We start from the raw sequence: 24773 nt of genomic DNA on the forward strand, positions 1-24773 counted from the left end.
CCACAATGGCCTTATCTTCCTCGAGCACTCCTTTAGCATCTTGGTCGGATAGTGGCCCCACTAATTATTGGCAGGCTTCCTGCTTCTGGTATCCTTAAATTTTTTGCTGTTAGTTTGTGTCTTTTGCTAGTTACTCTTCACATTCTTTTTTTTCCCTGCCTAATTATACTTTTACACTTGACTTGCCAGAGTTTATGCTCCTTTCTATTTTCTACAGTAGGATTTGACTTCCAATTTTTAAAGAATGCCTTTTTGGTTTTAATCACCTCCTTTATTCTGTGTTTAGCTATGGTGACTTTTTTTGTTTGTTTGTTTGTTTTTGTTTTTGTCCTCTTGTTATTTTTTTTTTTTTTAATTTGGGGCACACATTATATTTGAGCCTCTATTATGATGTGTTTTAAATAGTTTCCATGCAGCTTGCAGGCATTTCAGTGTTGTTGTTTTACATTTAACTGGCTTCCTCATTTTTGTGTAGTTCCCCTTTCTGAAGTTAAATGCTAGTGTGGTGGTGGTCTTTGGTATTCACACCCCATCAAGGATGTTAAATTTAACTACATTTATGGTTGCCATTAGTGAACGGCTCAGCTATATTCTCCTCTTATACCACATCCTGTGCTCCACTTAGAACTAAATAGAGAATTGCCTCTCCCCTTGTAGGTTCCAGGACTAGTTGCTCCAAGAAGTAATCATTAATGATATCTAGAAATTGTATTTCTGCATCTCATCCTCAGGTGACATGTACCCAGTCAATATGTAGATAGTTGAAATCCCCCATTATCATAGCCATCGACTTCCCCTCTTTCCCGTGGGTGTTCAACCCCCCCCCGTCTCCACCCCCATTCCGCCTCTTCCCACCCTTCCCTGCCCCCATTCCAACCCCTTTGTCAAAGTCTCCGCCCCCTCCCTGCCAATATTCCAACTCCTTCCCCAAATCCCCGCCCCAGCCCTGCCTTTTCCCTGCCTCCTCCCCTGGGTGCGCCACATTCCCACTCCTCCCCGCCCTCTCAGAGTGTGCTAACACTGCCAAACAGCTGTTTGGTGGTGGCCGGGTAGGAAACGCTGGGAGGTAGGCGGAGGAGCAGGGTGCGCTCAGGAGAAGGGAGGAGGTGGGGCGGAGGGTGAGGGGAGCTTGGCTGCCGGTGGGTGTAGAGCACCCACTAATTTTTCCCCGTGGGTGCTCCAACGCCAGAGCACCCAAAGAGTCGGCACCTATGCCATTATTATTGAGTTTTCTATTTTTATAGCCTCTCTAATTTCCCTGAGCATTCCACAATCACCATCGCCATCCTGGCCAAATGGTTGGTAGTTTATTCCTACTGCTATCTTCTTATTATTTAAGTGTGGAATTTCTATCCTGTGGTACAGTTTGATTCTTTGAAAATTTTTCCAGTATTTGACTTTATGCTTGATTTCACATATAATGCCACTCCCCCACCAGCATGACCTACTCTGATTGCTATGTATTTTGTACCATGGTATTACTGTGTCCCACTGATTATCATCATTCCACCAAGTTTCTGTGATGCCCATTATATTAATATCATTTACTATCAAGCACTCAAGTTATTATTCAAGTTAGTATTTAGACTTCTAGCGTTTGTATACAAGCACTTATAAAATTTGTCAATATTTATTTGTCTGCCTTCATGTGATATAACTGCATGGGACTTTTTTTTTCATTTGACGGTTTCTTTTCAGTTCCTACCTGTACTTGATCAACTTCTATCCTTTCCTCTTTTCTAGGATATAGAAAATCCTCATTAATAGATCCTCCCTAAGGGATGTCTCTGTTCAAACTGTGTGCTCCTCCACACCGGTTGGCTTTCCCCCAGCCCTTAGTTTAAAAATTCTTCTGTGATCTTTTTAATTTTACATGCCAGCAATCTGGCTCTATTTTGGTTTAGGAGGAGCCCATCCTTCCTGTATAGGCTCCTCCTTTCCCAAAAGGTTCCCTGGTTCCTAACCTAAAACCCTCCTCCCTACAGTTAGACTCTGCAATTCTGCCTGTCTAACTGGCCCTGTGCGTTGAACTGGAAGCATTTCAGAGAATACTACCATGGAGGTCCTGGTCTTTAATTTCTTACCTAGATTTATATTTAGCCTGCAGGACCCCTCTCTTCAAATATCTTTCCCTATGTCATTGATACCTATATGTACCACGTCTATCAGCTCCTCCCCAGCACTGCACATAAGTTTGCCTAAATTACTCAAGAGATCTACAACTTTTGCACCCAGAAGGCAATTTACCATCTGGTTTTCCCAGTCATCACTAACCCAACTATCTGTATCTCTGATGATCAAATCTCCCATTACTAATAACTGGGGTTCCCTCCCCTGGAGAGGTATCCTCAGTGTGAGAAGATACCATGGCATCATTTGGTAGGAGGGTGCCAACTATGTGATCATATTTCTCCACTCCAGCTTGATGTTCTCCTTCCCAAAGACTTTCATCCTCCTCAACAGCACAGAGGCTGTCAGACTGGGGATGGGACCATTCTACTGTGTCCCAGAAAGTCTTGTCTATGTACCTCTCTGTTTCCCTTAGCTCCTCCAGTTCAGTCACTCCGGTCTCAAGAACCCATACTTCGTCCCTGAGGTCCATGAGCTGCTTGCACTGAGTGCACTCATATGCCACCTGTCCACAAGGTAGGTAATCATGCATGCTGTGTTCAGTGCAATAAGCTAGATAGCCCAACTCTCCTGCTGGGCTTCTACCTGCATTATTTTTACTCCTGAAGCTTTTATTGGGGGAGGGGTTGTTTTGGGGGGGGGTTTCCAAGAGGGGTGAATATTGGCCCAAGTTTAAAGAACATCAAGTATAGCTGGCTCTCATGCTCCTTCTCTATACTCTTTCACATCCTGTTTGCTGCTTCTGTTCACTAGCTCCTTTGGTCACTTAGGAGCTGGCATTTTAACCCCCTGTTTTCCCTGAGTAGCCCCACTCCCTGGTTAACAGATCCTAAAGGGATTACAGATCAAAGCCTCATTAAGTAATTCTCAGCCTTGCCTAACAGGCCACTAGGCTCAGCCACGCCCTCCCCCCACCCCCCAAACAGACCACACTGTAGGCTTCAGGCAAGCAGAAAGCACTCAAAAACAAACTAAGAGACAACAAACTCACCCCAAGGGTCATATAGTTGCTTCTCCTTCACCTGGAGAACTCCCTTGCAAAACTCCCCTGTTTGCTAGCTCCTCTGCTGGTCTCTGATGGTCTTTAGTCACATTTTTGAGCTTTTCTCTGCTATCACGAGGGCTAGAAACTTGTTATAAAATTCAGATTCTCATGTAATCACATGAATCTGGGAGCTGAGGCATCACTAAAAAACAAATGTGAGAGTAGACAATGCAGTGACACAGACTCAGGAAGGGTGATTTTTTAAAAAAAAACCCAACAGAGTCTGGTATAAAGAAACTTAAGACAAAAGTTAAGAAATTAAAGGTTATAGACTCCACATGGAGCCTGGTTGAGCATACCATTCTGTAATTGCCAAAAACTGAAACAAAAAAAAACACAAAATAAACCTGGGGTCCACATTTATTCCCATGGCCACAAAGGGGTGCAAATTGCAAATAACCACTGCTCTCCCTCAGATTTTCCTTTGGCGGAAAGCAACTTCAAATTCCAGCCAGGATTCTGTACAGAAGCCCTGTTGACAGAGGGTGCTTGGGACAGGTGATGAAGTAGCACATCTTTGGTTAGACTGGCCCCAGTGCCTCCCAGACTATCCCTGTATACTTGTGGCATTGTGCGGGCTTCAAGCCTTCTATCAAAGTGGAGGTTATAGAAGGTGGATAGCCAGGGTGTAATTAAGGAAGCCCTGCCCTGCCATGGGGATTGGCTATTTAAACAGGAAGCTGGGCAAGAGAGAAGGAAGTAGAAGTTATGTTGGTTGCAGCAGGTGGCGATTTGTGTTTCAGGAGACTAGTCTGACTAGATTCTAATACTTCGTGTGAGAGCTCTGAACCAGGGTGAGGACGTTATGCATTGTTTCATGTAATTGTGCCTGTCCTGAAACCTTATTAAAAGGGGATGTACACATACTATTTTGTTAGTTTGTGTTGGCTTTTCCTTGCCCAGATCTTATTGATGACTAATCAGGGGAAGTAAGGTGGAACTCCCCTCCAGTGCCACACCTGGCTACACAAGTGCCTTCAGGGATGGCCTACGCATTTATAGGTAGTGTGCATTTCTGTGCACCTGCTCCAGGATTTCCCCTGGGCACAGATCCACAACACATGGTTCTCAAAACACCAATAACACGTTATATTCACTAGTCAAGAGAACTATGGCACAACTGTGTCTCTAGTACAATTTCAGCCATACTATGGACGCTTTTTTAACATGCTTGTCTTCATAGTCAAGTATCAGAGGGGTAGCCGTGTTAGTCTGAATCTGTCAAAAGCAACAGAGGGTCCTGTGGCATCTTTAAGACTAACAAGTATTGGAGCATAAGCTTTCGAGGGTAAAAACCTCACTTCTTCAGATGCATCTAAAGAAGTGAGGTTTTTACCCACGAAAGCTTATGCTCCAATACTTCTGTTAGTCTTAAAGGTGCCACAGGACCCTCTGTTGCTTTTGTCTTCATAGTGTAGATGGAGATATCGTCACAGCCAGCTCTAATCCACAATTGGATCCCTGCTGAAACCTAGAGGTGGGCCCTAACTAAATGTCCACAACTGGACTTTGGAAGAGTTCACATATGGATATAAATTTTGTGGTTAGCTATAAAAGGCCAAACAAAAATGTATGACAGTGATGTGGAAATAGTGGTGATTGGATACCTCCTCATGAATAACTGTTAATTGGGGAGATTGTGGCACATTAGACCCAGCAAAATGCATTTTATTAATAAATACAAACATCCATTTCATAAAAAAATAAAATACATTGAGCTCCCATGTGTAGCTAGAATGTGTCTTGCAAGACGCTCTCCCAGTACAGTGATGGGCCTATAAGGTCCCCAAAGCTCTAGTGTTTTTGCGTATTGTTTTCAATTTTGATGCAGCCTTCAAAAAAAATCTCAGACATATGCTCTGATGTTGACAGCAGCAGAGAATCAACAGCGTCTGTTTGTTACTGTAATTGTTGGATTGCATCTCTGTTTGGTGAATCCAACAGCCGTTCTACCAGAAGCTGTTTAACTTTCTGTACCATTCAGGGAGCCTCCTGAAAAGATGCCTTTGCAGCAGGATCACTCCAGCTTTGCTGGACAAAATGTGAGCAAACTGATGAGGAGAATGTGGGACTCAGATCAGGGAAAAAAGGGAGGTTAGAAACTTCTTGGAACTCACACTTCCTGTTCAACTAAGGACATCTGATCACCAGTTGTCAAGGTAGAACAAAGCCTGGGTTCATGCTGGGCTCCTCCCCACTGCTCCTGGACCCGCATTTTGGGGCAAGGAATGATTTTCACTATCTTTGAATGGCCAGAAGACTCCTCATCTCTGAGGAAGGGGTGGATCTTGCCACTGTGATCCATGTATTTGACACCTCTGGGTTAGACTTCATATTTGATATCCCTAAGGAAGCCAACAGCTACTGTACAACTCATAAGATGTAGCTCTTATACCATACAGCAGCCTGCTTTGAGCAGGGCCGGCTCCAGGGTTTTGGCCGCCCCAAGCAGCCAAAAAAAAAAAAAAAAAAGCCGCGATGGCGATCTGCGCCAGCAATTCGGCGGGAGGTCCTTTGCTCCCAGCGGGAGTGAGGGACCATCCGCCGAATACCTGGATGTACTGCCCCTCTGCGGAGCGGCCGCCCCAAGCAGCTGCTTGCCAAGTTGGTGCCTGGAGCCGGCCCTGGCTTTGAGACCAACAAAGGGTGGGCAGGAGCTCATCACACCGGCACTCTCTCTCACCATTGTTGATAACTTCAGAATGAATTTAAAGTCTTAAGGCCCAATGTGTTGTTACTCCTGAATCTGGACCCAAGCAGAGGTAGTGAAACAAAGGTGATTTTACATCACTTTGGTAGTTCCTCTAATATAGGGCCAGGCTGGGGGAGGGTAAAGTATTTCCCAGCACTATACCATTAGTGTCATTATACACACTAAAAAGAACAGGAGTACTTGGGGCACCTTAGAGACTAACAAATTTATTAGAGCATAAGCTTTCGTGGGCTACAGCCCACTTCTTCGGATGCATATAAGGTGCCCCAAGTACTCCTGTTCTTTTTGCAGATACAAACTAACACAGCTGCTACTCTGAAACCTGTCATTATACACACTGAGCTTTGGGTTAATGAATGGCTCCTGCCCTGTGATGCCGAAATGAAACACTGCAAAATAAGTGAAATATTATTTGTTATGGTTATTTGGTCCTCCTGCATACCCACTGTTATGTGGGGTGCTGCATGGGTGCCACCCTTTGGCTCAAAGGTAGGGTGCTGTGGGTAGGGCTACTGCTCTCACACCCCAGGTTGAAATACACTGTGAAGGGTGGGGGTGGTACCCTAGTACCCAGGGGGGCTGCACCATAAAGAGTGGGAGTGGTGTGCAGTGATGTGGGGGTGCTGGGCAATGGGCTTCTGCCTTTTCAGCCAGTGGTGCTGTGGGGTACCGTTCTTTTACACCCTTAGGTGCTGTGTAGTGATCAGTGGGGTGCTGCATTGTAGAGCTGGGCCCTGGCACCCCAGGGTGCTGTGGGGTCGCGGGTGGAGTGCCACAATAATCAGTGGGGTGCTTCATGGTGAGGGGTGCTACCCTTGCCCTTCAAGCTATGGCCTGCTGATGAGTGGGCTGCTGTGTGTTTCAAGGTAGGGTGCTACCTGGGGGGTGCACACAGTTTGGTGACGGAAGCGCCTGGGTGACACAGGCAGGCGCTGCTCTCCCCCCTAACAACCCCATCCGCTCCCTGAGCCCATCGCTGCTGCTGGCCCTTTAAATGCTGGCGGGCGGCCCGTGCCGCCGCTGGCTGGGAGACCCCGCGCCTCCAGTGAGAGGTGAAACCAAGATGGCGGCCGCGCAGTGACTGAGGCGGAGACAGAGCCAGTGGGAGACGGACGGGCCTCGCCGCGCCTTAGCCAGCCAGCCCGCCCGCCCGGGAAGGGCCTTGCCTGCCGGGCGCCCGGAGCGGAGCCGGCCGGACTAGCGGAGCGGGCCGAGGAGCCGGGGCTGAGCCGCAGCAGTAGCGGGAGGAGGAGGAAGAAGAATATGGCGGCGGAGCCGGGCTGGGAGTGAATTTGCCGCGAGCCCATGGGGAAGACGGGGCGCTGAGCCCGGCCACCTTCGCACCCCGCCCGGGACAGGCAGCGCCCGCTGGCCGCCCACGAGCCGCGCCGCCTCTATCCCCCGCACGGACGAACTGCGAGCGAGGGGGCGTCGGGCCTGGGCAGCGCCCGCACAATAGAGCCGAGCGCTGGGCAGGGGGTGAACTGACCCCGCTCCCTCCCCCTTACCGCCGATCTGCCACCACCCCTTGTCCCCTCTGCGGATCTAGTTTCTTCCTGTCCCCTTCCCCGGCCAGCACACTGTCCTCCCGGCTCACCCCTCGCCTGGCACCCCTGCTCTGCAAGCCCCATCCCCTGCCACCCTTTCCCCCTGCTTTCCCCCCACCCACTTCTAGTCTCCATAGCCATCTTTCCTCTCCCATCCTCTCTTACCTCTCCTTCACCATCCCTCCGCTAATACCTCTGCTCCCTCCCCACGCTGCCCCTTCGGCCTGTCCCTTTACCCCCGGCAGCCCAACTGCTCCCTAGGCTTTCCCTCCTGAATAACACCTCCTTGGTCTTCTAGCACGCCTCGTAAATAGCTTTCCACCAACCACCCCCTTCCCCAGCACTCTGCTGTGTCTCCAAATATTGGGGATGAGGAGGAGACTGCCCCAGCAGTGAAGAATAAAGAGAGATCCGGGGTGTCTGTGTGGACTGCTACCCTCTTTCCTGCTCCGCTCCTTTGAGGGGGGCCTAGCCCCCCACCAACCTCCTGTTTCTTCAGGTGTCACAGGCCAGGGTGGTGGCTGTGGTGTGGCAGGCGACAGGATGACAGACACCCGGCGGAGGGTGAAAGTTTACACGCTGAATGAAGACCGCCAGTGGGATGATCGGGGCACCGGACATGTGTCCTCTGGCTACGTGGAGAGGCTGAAGGGCATGTCCCTGCTTGTCAGGGCAGAGAGCGATGGTAAGTGTGTGAGAGCCTGCCAGGTATTGGTAGTCTTCTTTTCCCAATACACCTAAAAAAGAAAGAGGGGAACTGGCTTTGTATATCTGTTCCATGACACTATCGGCATAATTTGTATGCAATTCTGAAATGGGGGAGGCAGCAAATATGGTTAACTCTTGTTAGGCCAAGGGACAGGGTTGGACGATTAGGACAGAACTCTCCTACCCATCAGGTACAGACTTTGTGCATATTGGACACACAGACATAATGATGCGTACCAAATACACTTAGTCCACATTGTACACACTATATTACACACCAGTATCCTGCTTCTTGGCCCTCCAAAATGATCTTTGCCACAAATACTACTTGCGATCTCTTCTTCAAATAATTGATAACCCCCAAATTAAATAAACTGCTCACAATTTGAATTATATTTGTTGAACATAAAATATTTTAAAATTCTTTCAATGTAGTGTCTAAACCTATTCAGCTCTCAGTAATTGGGTTTCAAATATATTTTTCACTCTTAAACATCATTTAAAACACTTTTAAATACTTTATGTATATCCACACTTCATAAAATTGTTGATTTCAAGACTGTACAAAGAACAAAACAATATTGTCAGGATATATTTTAAGCAGCTAGAGTGTTCTGCACTCCTACTAAAACTGCTTTAGAATTACCCCTTAAATAATAAATTCACTTAAAACAAAGCATATCACTTGTTTTTCCTCACATTGCAAGCATGTTTCTCTACAGATCTTACAAAAAAACTACCATAATGTAGTGAACTATCCATGATTATTTGATCAATTAGTTAATGGTTGCTGTAGTTACTGTGGATTAACTTTGAAGTATATCTGGCTTTATTTAACACTAGTAGTGTGAATGAAGTCTGTCATATCTCATTTAACCATATAGTTGCATATTTGGTGATGTTTTTCTGACCTTAGCTATTTCCAGGCTTTTTATCTTACGTCTGGTTAGGGTGGATCATTCTTGCAGATTGCTGTCTACAATTGATTGTAATTTCCCCTCTTCCTCATGTTATTTGGCTTTCCTTTTGCTGATACTGAATGATAGAAAACTTCATTGAGGTCACTTACTTAGTCAGTCATTGTTGAGGAAAGTTCTGAGAACGTGCATTATAAGGAAATCCTAAATTGATATAGTAGGAATCAAATTTAGAAAATTGGTTATCAAAAACGTTTAAATGCTAATTACATTGATTTGAGTCTTTTAAATTGCTAAATTATTAATAAATTATGAAAACCAAATATGTAATTGATTTTACGAAAGAAAATATCAAGACTGTTCTCCCCATTCTTTACAGCATGTCTTATTTCTTATGTAAGATGAACTCCTTAAGATGGCAATGGACCTCTACTATTGAATTTAAGGGTGAAAGGGAGCATAGTGGGGGTGGGAGGTGCGAGGGGGCGAATCACCTTTGTAAACTGGCTTATTTTACAATGGTATAATTATAGCACTCACCACCACCAGGACAGCTTTCAAGAGCTGAACAAATGAGTAAAGTACAACTGAAACATCAAATGAAAGAGTGACATTTAAAAAACAAATATAGTGGTGATATTTTAAAAATATAATGATGTGGGTAGAATTTTTGAGTATAAAATGCTGCAGGTTGTAATCTGATTGTCGAGCTGTCGGTTCAGGCTACACAGACTTCCACTTTCTTTTATAGATTTAAACAAGCTCATTTACAGCAAATAAACTACCAACATCAATCTTCATATGCAAATCCCACTGAAATCAGTGGAAGTATGAAGTATTGTAAGTGTTGCTTTAAGGTTTATCTAGGAGTTATTGAATTTTAAAGATTATCCATATTTTTAAAAATATTCAGGAAATTAATATTTTTAAAAATTGAATAACTGAAATTAACATAATAGTTTATTTAGCATGTACAGTTTATAGGATTATTAGATAATAAAATGCTCTTCAGAAACTTACGTTTTTTGATCACTGAGGCTAATATATCAATCCTTTTATGCAAACATGCCCTCTAGTAATTGTTTGTTTTCTTATTCTTGTCACTTTACCTTATCAGATTAATATTCAGTTTTTTCTCAGTGTCAGAAGTCAGTGGCCAAGAAAGTTTTGAAGGCAAATTTGTATGCAATGAAATTTAAAAAAAACATTTGGTGTATTGTATGAAATGTTTGTAATTCACACACACACACATATACACACACACACACACACACACACACACCCCCAAACAAAAAAAAACAGTGACGCCAGATTGTTATACTTCAAATGCATTAATGCCTTTTATAGGGCTCAAGTCCCTTGTTTCTCCTTCTTTCAATTACCCTTCAGCTTTTCTGTTGAATTGCTTTGTTAAATGTAAGGATCAAAATTAACAAGTACTGGACACCCTACTAGTGTTCCACACGTCTTCGCATCCCTGTGTAGTTCTTTCATCTCCTTTCCTTGACCATTCCTCCCCTTTCCATCATGGTGTCTTCTGCCTCCAAACTGTTTCCTCCTACAGTTTGGGGTCAGGACTCAACTTCCTCTTATTTGGGACCTTATTTAATGGTTTACACACAAGCTAATAGACCAATTTAGGTTTCAGAATTCTCTAAGGGAGAATGCAACCAATAGTCAATTTTTATCTGTGGCCTGTTAGGACACTATAACCACTTCCAATAGATGGAACATAGGAAAATTATCATACCAGATCAGGTCAGTGGTCCATGATGTGTCAAGTGTCCTGTTTTTGATGGTGGCCAGAAATGTCAAGTAAGTTCAAGAATCCCTGGTGTAGACAACTGAGAATAACCTGTTTAATACAGGAAATCTCTTACTGTACCCAGTTATAGGATGGCTTATGCCCTAAATAATGAGGGTTTATATCTCCTAATTGTTCAAAATCCCATCTACTGTAACTGAATGTTCTTGTCGTTATCTGTGTAAATGTCTAGTCCTTTATTTGGATCCTGCAAAATTCTTTCCCTTAATAATACCTAAGTGGCAATAAGTTCCACATGTTGGTTTGCTTTTTTTTTGAGGAAAAAAGTGTATCACAGTCAATTCTAAACTTGATGCCTTTTAGTTTCACTGCATGACCCCTTGTATTTCTGTTGGAAATTAGGCACTCCTTTATTGTCTACTCTTTTTATTATTCATTTTTATAAATAACTGTATCCTATCCTCCTTTGTCACTTCCATTACCTAAACAGTCCTATTCTTCATATGACAACCTTTCTATGCTTTTAAATAATTTTCATTGCTTGTTTCTGAACCTTTTATTTTTGTTGTTTTCTTTTTTGAGGTAAGGTGTCCAGAACTGAAAGCAATATTCCAGATGAGAGTATACCATTCACGTAATGATACAAATATTTTCTATCTTAGGGATTGAGAAAATTATCAGGCACTTACTAGTATAAGGACTATGCTTATTTGCCTTGTCAGAATACACTGATTACCAAGCCATGCTTCCTCTTCTGCCTCATCGTCTTCTGGGCAACACCTCCCTGCTGCTTGTGCCTGAAGACCCTAGCTTCCAGGTTGCTGAATTCTGAATCCTAATTAATTCTGTGCCAGTCCTCCCACAAATACCGGTCTCTACCTACCTGCCAAACAGTTGCAGCAGACAGGTCTCCTCTGCCCCGTTACAGAGGCAGGAAGCTACTTTGCCCCAAAAAGCAATGGTGGCACTGCTGCTATCTCTCAGCACAATTAGGAAGACATCACTGATTTGACTTATACTTCCTCCCCATTTGGAAGGGTTTTTTTTTTTTTTTTTTTTTTTTTTTTTTATCACAATGGCTTGAAACTATTTTTTTAAAGTAAAGTTTAGGAATCTGCTAAAGTTGATGGCACTTGCCCAGGAAAGTTTGGTACTCACTCTGGAGGAGCTGATTTTTTTTTTTCTCTCTCCCCACCCAATCCCATTCTCTGTATATCCTAATGCTGTTTTGATTGCCGCTAATCATTGAACTGATTTGTCTGTAGACCATGACTGGAGTGCATGGTAATGCCCGTTAGTGGTGCTGATCTACCTGCCCTGAAGGCTTAAAGGGTGATTTTTTTACTAGCCACAAAGAGATCTTATGTGGCTCTGTAAGGCAGGGTTCTCAACCTTTTTCTTTCTGAGGCCTCCCCCTCAACATGCTATAGAAACTCAAATGCCCAGTGTGGGTGGGGGAACTCGGGGCTCCGGGCTGGGGGGAGGACCCTTGGGCATAGGCATAGTTTGACTTCTGTTTTCTTTGGGGTGGAGCAAGGGCCAGCTCTGCAGAGTGGGGTCCAGAGAGGGAGTGCCACCTCCACCCCCGACTCACCTCAGGAGGTCACCCAGCCTGTCTGGGTTGTGGGGGGGGGATGCAACCAAAAAATATAACCCAAAGGAGGGACTCAGCTTAAAAAGTTTGAAAACCACTTGCAGTGCAGGGAGAGGGGAAGCTAGGGGCTGAGTGCAGGCAGGGGGGTAGCTAAGGGTGAAGAGAGAGAGGTAATTAGGGGCTGCATGCTAGGAGTGCTCCCCTTGTGGTGGCTGTTTTCTTAGGGCTCTGCTTCCCTGGAGTCAGGTCCCCCTGCCTGGGCAGCTCTTACCGGTTGCATGAGCAGTCAAAGGGGACTGGGACCTGAGGAGCAGCCGCAACCCCAAACACCAGTAGCAGATGGGAATGCCATGGCTGCCCTCTCCATGGCACCACCAAGCAGAGGAGCATCTGTCCCGCATTACCTGGCTCGGCTTCCCACCTATGATCTGGCCAGAGTACGGGGCCTGAGGAGGACTGGCGGAAGGGCAGGGGGAGCTGCCCCCGGGACAGCTCCACTCTGGGTAAGGCACTGCAGTTTGGGGGAGGCAGCACCCCCCCCCCCACGCACACACTCTGCACATGGACTCTGCTTCTGCCCACGGGGGGCGCCAGGGCTTGGGACTTCAGCCCCGTGCTACTCCTGGCCTCAGACTTGGGGGGGGAGGGCCTTGGGACTCCCCCACCGCTCCCGGCTTCAGACCAGGGGTGTGTGTGTGTGCGCCAGGGCTCCTGGCTTCAACCCCATGCTGCTCCCAGCTTCAGTCCCGCGCTGCTCCTGGCTTCAGACCAGTGGGGCACCGGGGCTCCAGGCTTCAGACCAGTGGGGCACTAGGGCTCCTGATTTCTGCCCTACATGGGGGCACTAGGGCTTGGGGTACCAGGTTTCAGCCATGAGGCCCTGTGGCCCCCCAGAAAGGGCTCGCGGTTCCCTGATTGAGAACTGCTGCTGTAAGGTTTCATCTTGCCTCAGAAACCAATTGAACAGCTGAGAAATTTGGGTTGTGGTACCACTATTGACTGGGAAATAAAAATTAAATAATTCTGTGGTAACACACTTCAGTCCTTTTGGGTAAAACTGGGAGTGATGGGTTGAAATTAAAAGAAACGTTTAAGATGGAAAACGTTAACACATCTATTAGACTGTGAAATAGTCTCTCAAGGAAAGTCGTGTATGCACTGTAGTTTGTTCTCCTGTCATTGTGTGGACCCCTTATAAGAGAGCTTATTATAGACAGAGCTACATGAATTCTATAACAGACTTTACTGCAGAATCCGCCTTTTGCGCACACTTTCCTCCGGCATTATGCTCCTAAATTGAAGTTCTCATTTTAAAAAAAAAAAAAGGCCCTCCATTGTTGTGAAGAAAACATTGCCACTTTTGCTTATGTTAATGATGAAGTATTTTCCCAAGTCTGCAGGCAGTCTGCACTAATAGTTGAGTAGTGTGAATTGCGTTGTTAACTAATTTTCATTGCTGGTCACTGGTAGCTGAAGCATCCAGCTAATTTTTAGGGTTGTGGGAAAAGCATGCATCCCCAAGTGCCACCTCCAGCCTCCCTTTCAAAACACAAAGAAGGACACTGAGAACCACTGGCTTAACATATTTAAAGTATGTTTCTTCCCTAAACAGTAACTCTCAATATGCTATTGTGGAGTTTTGTAGTTATTCTTGCTCGCTTCCCTATCAGAATTGTTTTGTTTTGTGAATCAAACCATTCCCACTAGACCCACTTCTGCAAAGCTGCCCTGAGCTGGGTTCTTTCCATCTCGCATACAACTCCCAGTACTAGAGGTTCGGTAGACTAAATCTTACTCTCCTCTCCACAGGTAACCCTGCTGTCTTCCTTCAGTGATGCCCACATAAACTCATTAAATGGGTTTGTATAGATGTCACTTAGTGCATCATTTGGCCTGCAGAATTTTTTTCTTGTGGTTATGTAAAAAATGCAGCTTGATTCTGAAGTTTTAAGATGAGTTTTCAGGGCAGGCAGTTCGAAAAAATGTTTAGAAAAATGAGCAAACTTCATATGGAGTCATTAGTGAACATGGAATCCTGATAACATTTTAAAAAATGTGCTTTACAGGCTATAACCATTTTCAAAAAGTAGTGTGGATAAAGTCTTGGAAAGTATTCTTAGGGGCTTGTCTACACGTACAACAATGCAGTGTTTCTGGTGAAGAGACTGTATGCCGACAACAGAGAGCTCTCCTGTCAACATAATAAAACCACCTCTGCCCTAGGCAATAGCTGTGCTTCTCCCACCGACATAGCGCTGTCCACACCAGTGCTCATGTCAGAGTAACTTATGTCACTCAGGGAAGTGGTTTATTTACACCCCTGAGCAGCATAAGTTATGCTGACAAAAGCTGTAGGATACACATAGCCTAGGATAGCCCCAAGAAATGGAAGGTATATTTTACAAATTTATTAGACATGTCTAACAAGATTGATTAAACCCAACAAAACAATTTTTTAAAATGTTTTTAAGTATACTATTCAAAAGACCAGGACTGGAATCCAGTATTTTGAGTGGAGAATTTATGTAGTTAAAAACAAGACATTTTATTAGCTGCAATCTGACCTATTAAATGAAGGTTGACATTGTTAATGTTTCTATTATCACTACCATACCTAACTATTATTTACTATTTTTACTATCCACAAATGTGCTTCAGGTTCCTCCCTCCAAAGAGCTTACTGTTTGGAAGCCTTATCCTGCAAAAGCTTATGTATATAAGTAGTGTTTTTTATCACGAGTAGTCTTATTGACTTAACTACTAGAGTAGTTTATTAACTTGAGTAACTATCTGGAATGTCAGGCCCGTTACAGAATCCTCACAAGTCCATCATATTTCCTAGGTGGAGTGGAATTGAGGGAGGTCATGGATTACAGAGAACTCATTTATTCATTCTTACAACAAGATGTGTGGTTTAAATGTTTTGAGTCTCTAAAAAGTGTGAAAATGCATACTTTTGTTAGGTGATACTGCATAAATGAGTAGGAGTGAGTTGAATCGTGAGTTTGGAGCCTTGACAAATAGACATTAGAAGGCTGTTGCAAGCATCAGGTACAGAATAGAAGAAAGCAAGATTTGTGATAACAGTAGAAAAGGGGTATAAAGCCTGATCTTTTTGATAGTCTGGAAGGATGAGCCTGGAAGGAGGTTATGTCAGACATAGGCAAAGACTTTATTGTCTTAAGTATTTGTTTTGAATAATTTTTTCCACATTCTGTATGCTGTCTTGTCAGTCATAGAAGTAATCACATGCACAAGGTCATCTTGCATATTCCCTTGACTTTTTTCAGGAATCCAGTATCTATAGAATTTGTCCAAAAGGCATTCATCAAGACACATAGCTTGATGATTTCTAGTGGCTTTCAGTTCCACCATCCCCTTTGGAAGTTGTTTCCAAGTCTGATTGTGTCACTCTAAAGCAGGGGTCGGCAACCTTTCAGAAGTGGTGTGCCGAGCCTTCATTTATTCACTCTAATTTAAGTGAATTGCATGCCAGTAATACATTTTAACGTTTTTAGAAGGTCTCTTTCTAGAAGTTTATAATATAGAACTAAACTATTGTTGTCTATAAAGTAAATAAGGTTTTAAAAATGTTTAAGAAGCTTCATTTAAAATTAAATTAAAATGCAGAGCCCCCTGGACCAGTGGCCAGGACCCAGGCAGTGTGAGTGCCACTGAAAATCGGCTTGCGTGCTGCCTTTGGCACGCGTGCCATAGGTTGCCTACCCCTGCTCTAAAGCCTAGTATGTCTGTTTAATCAGTGTGAAGTGATGGAAGCTGCTACAAGCTCATGAGAGCTCTTTTTGTTTAAACTATCACCAGGTTCAATCATCACTGGGATTTGTGATCCATTACTGTCAAATTGTAAGTTTGCACCCATTTTGATTCTACAAATTCCACTGGCACAAAGCATGGGCTTTCAGTTACAGTAAGGTATATATTTATGCCATGCCAAGAGCCCAAGACCATTATGATATCAGAGGTAATTCAACCAATTACCACCCTTACTCTACAGCTAATTTGCATACAACAGTTCAATTGGTTGTATGATGGAGACTGCACAGATGGTAGGTTACTTGTCCCAGCTGCTATCCTTACAGCATCCTTATAGCTTTCACCTAATACAAATTAACTTATATTGAACACATTCCCAGACATTGCTTTATATGGTACCCTTGCATAAGGGAATAAAAACCAACTCGGACAATGTTTCCCACTCCATATTGTGTAAAAGATTATTTTCTTTTGATAATGCTGAATTGTTGCCTTTTCACAAGGATGGCAGTTAAAGGAGCACTGCACAAAAGCAAAATGACTTGTATAGAAATAATCTCCTACCACAAGTTGATATTTATGACACCTATCCATCTAAATGGGACACACGTTCTAGTTCTTAACATTTCTGGTTCAATTGTTCATTGTAGAAGTTAGCTAAGTTAAACATGGGGAAAACATACATTTGCATGTAATGTATTTACACATTTTTTTTAAAAAGGACTTAAAATTAAGGTCTGCCACACAAGTAAATTACATAGCATTACCGCAAAATTCTGTTCTGCTCCCTTGTGCTGTAAGTGTTCTTTTCTGTTGTTCCTACTTACCAAGGTGAGTGTTTGAACAGAAGCGCTCTTCTTTATAGTGAGATTCCTCCTCCTCGATTCCTTTACAAATATAAAAATATCGAGGAGACCTCTATAATAGTGATTCCATATCAAAATCCTGAATTAATATCAAATAGCTGAATTAGAGTTCTTTTAGGTCTTGTCTGCACATGAAGATATTCAGGAACAGCTATTCTTGAATAATTCCATATGTGGACATTTCCAGAATGAGAGTGCCCTGTTGATCATGGATTGAGTGTGCACACATGGAGTTATTCCTGAATAGGTCCATGTGTAGACAAGCCTTTAGTCTTTCTACATACACTTTTACAGTAAAAAAAGGACTTGTCAGTTCAGTGGGTATGTGTTTTTATTTATTTATTTATTTATTTTAAAGTCTGTGTGTGACAGGAACTTCACAGATGGCTTAAGGCTGTTTATAACTTCCTTAGAAAAAGAAAGAATTGGACTAGCAGGTATGATTAGCTGACAAAAGAATATTTATATACTGCAAAACTTCTGAGAGGAAAAAATAGTTCAGGTCTACAGAATGTACTGTGTGAACTTCAACTTGCAAATAGCTTCACATTTTAAAACATGAAAATCTGTTTCTCCTCTTCTTTACCTGTCCGCATCTGAGTTGAGGATTCTGTTATGTAACAGTTGATGATATATGAACAACCATCTCTCTTTGGAATCATCAACAGTTAATGAGAGTTTTTAGGTGGTTGCAAGGCAAACAGAATCCTGAACTTGGGACTTAGGCTTTGTATACACTACATGGTTTTGTTGGCAAAAGGCAACTTTTGCCAACAAAACAGTGGAGATGTACATGCTACTTTTGGCAGCAAAACTCTGTTGTTTTGCTGACAAAATAAAACCACCTCAACGAGAGGCATAGAGCTTTTTGTGGCAAAGTTTAAAGTGATAAAACATCAGTGTAGATGTTGCCGTTCGTTATGTCGACATAACTTGCCTTCCCCAGTATCCCACAACGCCTAGCATGAGTGCTCTGCTCACTCCTTTGAACTCTGCTGCCCTGCATCTAGCTACACAGGCATGCGTCCCTCCCCTTTCAAAGCTCTGGGAAGCTTTGACATTCTTCAGCATTTGTGAATAGCTCACAGAACTGCTGAGGATACCACTTCTGGTAGCTGAGGAGGCTGTGAGAGAACTCAGAGAGAATCACAGAACCATTAATGTGGAATTGTCTGGCAGGCAGGCAGAGTGGGCTGCTGCTGAAGGGTGGGGGAAGAGACTACTGCTGTGCTGTGCAGAACAAGGGGCTGATGGGGACTGGGGTATCCCCTCCCCCTGCTTTAGGATTTGTTGATTCTGGCAGCTGTCTGAACTTAGACAGTATTCTGACACTCGCTCCCCCCTACCCCTCCCAACACACACACACACTTCCCTAACACACACACACTCTGTCTCTCCGGGAGCATACACATATACTCCCTGTCACACACTTTCCCCACCATCTCCCCACACTTCAGTTGAAAAGCAGCTGGTAATCTAGTAGGATGCCCATGGAGCGATGAGATTGATGCGCATCATGTGACACTGTACCTGTCCCATGAGGCATTGCAAACCTTTCCCAAAGCATCCTGTGGCCAGTTGCACAGTGGGATAGCTATCCACGGTGTACTGCTCTGTGTCCATGCAAGAGCTGCTAGTGTGGATGTGCTCTGCTGACATAAGGAGCATAGTGTGGAGGTATGACAGTGGTTTAATTTAAAGCACTTTAATTAAAGCGCCATTAACTTTTGTCAACAAAAGTATAGTGTAGACAAGGCCTTAGAGTTAATAAGTAGTACTCGGATTGCAGGTAAGTTTAAAAAAAAAAAAAAATTACACTGTCTCTCCTTTAAAGTGAATGTATTTGTAATTTTTAAAAACTACATATTCTGTTATTGACTTGGTTTGTGTGCCTCTTGTTTGAACATCAACATTTTGTAACATTCTAAATTTATAAGGTAAGAAGCACTTTTATCACGAGAGGAACTATCATTAACATTGGTATTCAGTTCTACTGCTTTTAGTAGCCATCTTGCTGAAAAAGTAACGTATGGTCTCATTCTGCAGTCCTTATTTAACCAACGTTCTTATTGAAGTCACTGGAAATTCTTCAGATAAGGACTGTATGTCTAAACCCAGGGTTTGTGACTGACAGTGAGAGAAACAAGTGTAAGATTCTTTCAGTAATTCTCTCCATATTGTTAACATGGGTTTTTAAAGTATGGATTTATAATTAATGAACTGTTCAGGTATTGAACATTAATTTCCGGTGATCAGTTCAGAGAGTTGGCTCCCACCATGAGATTCAGAAATGACCATTTTAATTACAATTATCCTTTTCAAATTCTGTTTATTCATGGAGAATTGCTTCTCACCTTTTAGAAATTTCAGAGATTTGCACTAAGAAAAATGGATTTAAATATTTTAATTTCTCCTAAATTCCTGGACAGTAAAGTTCAGTGAAGGTTAAGCCTGCATACCACTAATGTATGAGTAAGAATGACTAATTTAAAAAAAAAATTAGTGGTGATGTAATTATACTAAAAACCCAGGAAATTCAGAGTTAAGGTTAACCTAAAATAAGTCCAAACAGGTAAAGGTATTGAAAAGCACAGGTAAGGCACCCCATACAACTTTAACTCTGCCTGTTGTCACAAGGTTGTATGGGTGCCTTAACTGTGATTTCCATACCTTTACCTGTTTGGATTTCTTTTAAGGTTAATCTTAATTCCGGGTTTTATAATGTGATTGTGTGGACTACTTCCCAATGGTGATAGAAAACATTCTTGTGGCAACTACAGTAACTGCTTCCATGGAAAAAGTAGTATCAAGAAGTTGACATGGATCATGAACTTTTTCATGAGATTTAGCAAATGGAAACAAGGAGAGCCAGCGTCATGTGACCAGTATCTGTAGACCACCAGTATGTGCTTTGTGGACCATATCTTAAGAACCGTTTATTTTTCTAATTTGGTCATCTCACCCATAAATGCTGTTAGGGGGAGAAAATAATGAAGTCAAAATAGATTATGGAAATTAAGGCCAAATCCTGCAAATACTTATGCGTGTTCTTAATGTTCTTTGTGAGGAGTCTTGTTGGCTTCAATGAAACTACTCATGTGAGTAAAATAAAACATGTGCATACATGTTTGCAGGCTTGGGGATGAAGTTCTGAACATAGTGTTAGGTTGTGTGTATTTTTAATTAGTGTATCAGTGATTAAAAAGAGAATTTTCAATCCCCGTTATTGAATTCACAATGCAACTGTAGAAGTAAAACAGAACTTTCTTCTTTTTTTAATTCCTTCAGGTTCTCTTCTTTTGGAGTCCAAAATTAATCCAAACACTGCATACCAGAAGCAACAGGTAAACTTTAATTATTTTACCTTTTCTTTCTTTTTAAAGGGAGACTATTATTTCTTTAATATGAATGTTCTATGAGTTTACTACCCTTTATTACAAGTAATGCTACCAGTTACTATAACTGAAAGATGAGAGAAAATACTTTTCAGTGTTTTTGTGTATGATCATACAACCAATCAAAACATATGGAAAAACAGCAGTCTGATTGTAAAATTACAAATTAGCCACCTCTTTCCAAACAAATAGATGAAATACTGATGCCTGCCTGCTTATTTGTGATCCTAGGGTTGACTGTTCTTTGCCAATAAGACTTTCATGTCTTAAACTAGTTAGTTGTGTGCATTGCTAGCCTGGAGAGTCTTTTTGCTTAAAGAATTAAAATGGAATTTGATGGGTGTGTCCTATTGAAAAGCACAATATTTTTCAATATTAGAAACTATACTAGAAAGGGACAAATGCTGCTGTCTGCTGGTTATTGTTGTATTGATCTTAGTTCATGCAAATTAAGCCTATTTTCTAATCAGTTTTATACTGTGTTGCAGATAGAGGCTAGCTTCAGTAATGCAGTTCATGGTATCTAGGAAAAATGTCCTAAAAACATTTCCCCCCGCAGCAAATAAAAGTCTAGAGCACTTGTAAGTCTGGAACTTATTGCTTGATTAGGAGTTTAATTTTGCACTTGTCGAAGGGAATCTACTTACTCTTCCTTTCTGTGAAATGAGAGATGGGATTCCAAACTTTTAGGAGGACAGGCTTATTTCTTATTTTCTTTTGGCTGTAATTACGATAATCTGATACCCTTTTTTGAACTGGATCAGTAGCCAAAAATATCATTTAAAATGACAAATTTTCTGTTTTCTTTTTCTCTTCATTCTCTTCCTCCCCTCCACTCTTTTTGTCTCAACTCTTTTTAGGTTTTCCCCTGTCCAGTACACTCTACGCACACCCTTCTAAAGGAACTATTTCCATCACTACCCTTCTTCCTGCTCCAAAGTCTCACCTCACATGCAAAGTGGTGACTCACTCCAGCTGCGGAGGGTTAGATCCTATCAACAATAACTTTTTCTTTCATCCAGGGATACCTTATACCAATTAAATTTGCCATGTTAGCCACTCTGTGATCTCTTTAGCATGTTTGTAACACTTCTCTTGTCCGCACAGAAGTGCTCCTGCTGATGTGCATGATTGGCAACCATTGCTTGGATTAAATTCGCTTCCAGAAATGCTGTCTTGTTGTCCCATCTGAATTAGTGTCAGTGTGAACAGAGATTACTAGCATAACACTAGTGGTACAAATATTGCTATCCAAGAATAAATCTGTTTACACTTTAGTGACAGCTTTCACAGCTCAGACTCTATTGTCACTTGTCAAGTTGGTTGTATGCAGACCCAAAAACAGCTTTTGCTGGTTTTGCTCTCTCTGGTCCCCCAGCCTCCAGAGCATCAGTGAAGGACACAAAGATAACAGAACTTTATTATGCCAGATTTATCAGATCTGTGGGTTTTTTCCTGGAAAGCCAAAAGCAAAAGTTAGCTTTTATTTTAGTTTGCATTCACGTATACGTGCAGAGAAATGCCACAACATAATTATTTTAATTGGGGGCTGACTCAGCTTTTTAACCCTTGTTAGGGCTATTTTCTACATCCTGGAGCTCTGAAAAACAAAACAGAATGGGGAAATTGGTTAGCAGATGCACGTCAAGCCTATTCCATGTGCCTCCTCTTGCCTTCGAGTCAGGGTGGATTTGATTTAACTCATAATTTAAATCACTAGTCAGGAGGACTCGATTTAATCATGGATTTCTACATAAAAGTGCATTCTTGTTGGTTGTTATAATCTTAATACATATTCTTCATGACTCAGATGTAGGTTTCATTTTTTAGAAGGTACACATTATACATTTTTAAAGTGATGTTCCTTTCATCATCTTCAATGCAGCTTCCTCCTGAGAAGGAAACTTCTCATGTTGTTGTTTCATTTGGGCAACAAGGCCTTGCATTTCTTTGTTGCATTGTTTGCATTTTGCACGCGTGCCTGTCTTACCCACAGGGAAAGGAACGTCATTAAAATATTCCCAAACTGGGTCTCTTTTACAGCCTGCTGCCATTGTAGGTTTTCCCTTCTAGTGAGAGAATGGGATGGTAGATCTCAAATCAATGAAGGCTACACTCAGAAAGACTTCAAGGCTTCTGGAATATGCTGCTCAAACAGTTTCCCTTTTGTTTCTACTGCCTGTCCCTCCCTTCTCACATTTATTTCCAAGCTTCTTCTCCTTGTCCAGATCTATTCTGCCCCCAACAGTCTTCTATTATTGAACTTTTTGAAACTTTGCACTTTAGAGAGAGGTAAGGGATCGACTCTTGTGTACACAAATTTGCAGAGGGACAATAGGGTTGAGGTCTGTTATTTCTCACCTCTATATATTATTTATTTATTTAAAAACATTTTGTTATCTTTGGAGACACAAATCCACAGTTCTCAAACTGCAAAACTAAGCATCTCTGATGGTATCTTCTAGACTGAGCACTGGGTCCCATTGGGTAGGTAGAAAGATTAACCTAAATAATCTATATAGAAGCCCCTGGAGTCCCATAAGATTAGGTCCCTAATCCATGAACTATTGGAACGCATTTAGAAAACTTTTTTTAAACATTACATCGGGGTAGGCAACCTATGGCACGCATGCCGAAGGCAGCACACGAGCTGATTTTCAATGGCACTCTCACTGCCCAGGTCCTGGACACCGGGCTGGGTGGCTCTGCATTTTAATTTAATTTTAAATGAAGCTTCTTAAACATTTTAAAAACCTTATTTCCTTTACATACAACAATAGTTGAGTTCTATATTATAGACTTCTAGAAAGAGACCTTCTAAAAACGCTAAAATGTATTACTGGCACACGAAACCTTAAATTAGAGTGAATAAATGAAGACTCGGCACACCACTTCTGAAAGGTTGCCGACCCCTGCATTACATGAATATATTGTCTCATACTATAGAATTAGAATTTATAATCCCTATTCCATGGTGAGATACATTATAGCTCAAAGCTATCTTAATTAAAACCATCTTTAGATAGGGTTTTTCCCTCAAAAATCTGATTTTTTTTTTTTAATTAAAAAAAAAAAAATCATTGATTTTTATCCACCCTGCTTCAAGTACAGCAGTATATCTCTCCATGTGCTTCCAGAACTACGCTTCCATGCTGTCCACTCCCGCTCATTTGGCTGGAGGACCACTATATCCTTGGGGGCTTCACTGGTGATTAGGAGGTGAGCGTGGAAATTGTCTGAGCTATGTCTAGGGGCCTGGAATGGGGGATATCACCACCACCAAACCTGGGCCGTGATACTATCTGTTTCTGAATCATATAGGGAAACATGAACAATTTTTAAAAAAAACAGCAACAAAAACTGTAGCAATAATTGAATCAAGACCTTAACTTGAGTGTTGTCAGATGCTGGGCCTCCAGTCCCAGAGTTGGCCTGACATAGGGAACTCCTGACTCTTGGCCATGACACCTGTATAACGTGTGATGGTATTCTTATGCCTTTCACAATCTATGTGGTGTTCTTGTGCAGGAAGTGGATAATGGAATAAATCAGAAATGAGAGTGAACAGGTGCATGTATATGCTATATACTGTAGAGATTATACACCTGCTGGAAAAGCCGTGTGGGAGCAGTGGGATAGGTACGCAGAGAGCAGTAGAGTTGCTGTGACATAGCAGAGCACTTTTATGTGGTCATTAAGCCAAACCCTAAAGGATCAGCACCGACAACAGCATGACTTTTGTGGACATACTGCATTGTTGATGCTTATACCAACGCAGCCCCACCGTTCGATTACAGTTCAGTTCTGTAATGTATATTCCAGAGTCCATCTCTAAAGAGCAATCTGAGCTGTTTTTTTCCTAGCCCTTTTTCTGTCACCAAAAAATTAAATGCTGCAAGTACAGAGCCTACTGGCCTAGAACAAGGCACCACTTGTTGCTGAGCCACCTGCTCGTCACCATTATAGTGCAGCTCTCCCATTTGGTTTGTATGCATTTTCACCCTTCCAGTCTCTCTCTTCATTTCTGCTTTTCTTTTCCTCCAATCATTCTGTACACAGCACTCCTGGAAAATGTCTGTGCTGCTGTTCCTACACCCATTGCTTTTCCAGGGGGTACTGGCAAGAATCCCTGAGTGATCATAGAATATCAGGGTTGGAAGGGACCTCAAGAGGTCATCTAATCCAACCCCCTGCTCAAAGCAGGACCAATCCCCAACTAAATCATCCCAGCCAGGGCTTTGTCAAGCCTGACCTTAAAAACCTCTAAAGAAGGAGTTTCCACCACCTCCCTAGGTAACCCATTCCAGTGCTTCACCACC

The 24773-nt window shown here is 42.5% G+C and overlaps 1 protein-coding gene across 2 annotated transcripts in view; it reads left to right on the forward strand.

Moving 5' to 3' along the window:
- Positions 1 to 6921: 6921 nt before the first annotated feature.
- Positions 6922 to 24773, forward strand: part of PPP4R3A (protein phosphatase 4 regulatory subunit 3A) — a 70219-nt gene continuing 52367 nt past the window's right edge. For both annotated transcript variants that reach the window (XM_034768543.1, XM_034768544.1), the window contains exons 1-2: positions 6922 to 8120; positions 20348 to 20403. In XM_034768543.1, the coding sequence (XP_034624434.1) occupies positions 7979 to 8120; positions 20348 to 20403 (198 nt within the window). In that variant the 5' untranslated portion in view covers positions 6922 to 7978. The remainder of the gene's footprint in view (positions 8121 to 20347; positions 20404 to 24773) is intronic.

The sequence above is a fragment of the Trachemys scripta genome, chromosome 4, assembly GCF_013100865.1.
Source record: "Trachemys scripta elegans isolate TJP31775 chromosome 4, CAS_Tse_1.0, whole genome shotgun sequence".
In the NCBI taxonomy this organism is placed as follows: domain Eukaryota; kingdom Metazoa; phylum Chordata; order Testudines; family Emydidae; genus Trachemys; species Trachemys scripta.